General features: G+C 54.7%; 1 protein-coding gene across 1 annotated transcript in view; it reads right to left on the reverse strand.

Annotated features, from left to right (window-relative positions):
* Positions 1 to 979, reverse strand: part of LOC104276105 (IST1 homolog) — a gene marked incomplete at its 3' end in the record, with an annotated part of 1221 nt that extends 242 nt beyond the window's left edge. The window contains exons 1-2 of the mRNA XM_009872275.1: positions 881 to 979; positions 101 to 281 (exon numbers count right to left, since the gene is read on the reverse strand). Coding sequence (XP_009870577.1) covers positions 101 to 281; positions 881 to 968 — 269 coding nt within the window. The remainder of the gene's footprint in view (positions 1 to 100; positions 282 to 880) is intronic.
* Positions 980 to 2069: the final 1090 nt, after the last annotated feature.

The following is a 2069-nucleotide window of genomic DNA, read 5'->3' on the forward strand; positions in this document are numbered from 1 at the left end:
CACAGGTGCCCTTCCACGCCCCAGGTGTGCCCCCGCAGCACTCCTCCCCGAGCCCAGGGGTCCAGACCCTCTCGCACAGCCCCTCTAGGCCCGAGCTTACTTCATGGACTGAATCAAGCCAAAGCGGGCCAGCAGCAGGTCGCAGTACAGCTCCAGGATCTCCATGGCCTCCACAAGGTAATCTTCCCGGATGATGTGCTCCACACGAATCCTGGCACGCTCATCTTTTCCGGCTGCCAAATAATCTGCGATCTCCTTCCTCGCCTTCTGGGCCAACTCAGCTACAGCACAGATCCCCGAGGTCAGTCACCGGGCTGGCAGGGGGTCACCGATCCCCCTCCCCCGCAAACACCTAGCCCCGCCGAGCATCTCCCCCTCCCTCAGGGAGCTTCTGCAACACGAGACAGTCGCCCACAGCTTAGTGGAGCCCTTGCGTCTAGGTCTGAGCACAGTAACTCAGAGAGAAAGGAGCGGGCTTTTACCTGCTAGAAACACTCCTACACCTTCCCTTTCCCTGCAGAGTCAAACACAACCATGGGTCCTGTCTGTGAGTGGGCCAGGTGGGACAGCACAGGTGGGGAGAGCCTCCCACAGCACCCAGGGGGTTCCTGCGAGCACACAAGGCCTGGGCGGGCCCCTCGGGGCACACTGGCACGTTCCTCCACGCGCAGCCCACAGCTGCCGCCCCAGGCACCCCACAAACTGCACTCCCACGCCTGCCAGGAGGGCGGGCAGAGGCCACGTGGGCACGCTGCAAGGAAAAGCAAGGAGCTGCTCCAGACTCAGTCCACGGAAGCACCCTCACTCCCGAAAACTCTTCTCCCCAAGCGCCCCGATCGTCAAAGTGTCCTGGCTCACACCTGCCCCCTCAGATACTCACTCTTCTTTTTCTCCAGCAGTTTGAGACGATTGATGACGAGGCGCAGGTTGACTCGCAAGCGCTCAGCCTTGAACCCAGAGCCCAACATGATAAATGTTTTCTGTGGGAGAAGAGGAGAAGGTCCTTGGAACCAAGAGCTGTTGACCAGGAGGACACAGTCACTGCTTTATTTGGGGCAGAGGCGGTAGCGGGAAGGAATTCTCCACACAAACAGGCACAGGCCTGCCATTCCTGAATCAGCTTATTCCAAACGGCTGGACGAGACGTACAGCACTCGATCCCCGCTTCACAGCCCTGCACCTAAGGCCTACAGCGAGGAGAAACCTCCTGACATCCCCGTCCTTGCAAACTCAATCTCGACACCAGCAACCAAAGAAAGACAATCAAAACCTGGGACTAGGAGCAGGGTTAGAAAACACATCCTAAACCAAGGCATTGCAAGGCCTGGGCCTGTTTAACCACGGCAGATGCCACCAGGCACTGAGGTGAACACCAGAGTACAGGAACGTTTTAAGAAGACAAATGTCTGCCAGTGGTGGCCATGGGAAACGCGACAGTGCCTCATTTCATGGTATTCTGAGGTTCCATCCAGCCCTAGATTTCCAAGAAGCCCAAGTGGAAAGATCCCTCAGATGTCACGCTAACCAGCACAGTCGCTAGAAGACACACGCTCACTCTCTGACTTGGAAAGGTGAGGGAAGTAAATCCGTGCCTTGAGATGTCACCTGCAACAACTGTCACACGATCAAATCCTCTCTCTGTTACTTCACTGACAAAACTGCATTTGTTAAGAAACATGAAAGTCAACTGCCATGAAAACATGAAAGCCACTCCTGTCCTACTGACGTGTGCGTTATAAAGCAGCTGTACAATTACGCCATGAATTGCACAAACCCCGGCTGTAACTGCCCCGTCATCAGGAGGAAAAAGCTGCCATTTGATAGTCTCCACTCTCTTCCTGGTTACTGAACACATGATCTGACACTTCTCCAGCCTCTCGTGAGCCTGTTCAGCTCGTCAGTCCTACAGAAAACTAACCCATGTTATTACAGCATTTTATTACGCCACGAACTGTTAATCAAAAATCCTTCCTTAAGATCCATCACATAGAAAGACCTTGGCTGGTGCCTGAAGGCCACACAGGAGCAGACTTTTGGACAGTGACAGTATTTTGTGTAGAACAGGTGGT

This window comes from Apaloderma vittatum, unplaced genomic scaffold (genome assembly GCF_000703405.1).
Source record: "Apaloderma vittatum isolate BGI_N311 unplaced genomic scaffold, ASM70340v1 scaffold31026, whole genome shotgun sequence".
NCBI lineage: Eukaryota > Metazoa > Chordata > Aves > Trogoniformes > Trogonidae > Apaloderma > Apaloderma vittatum.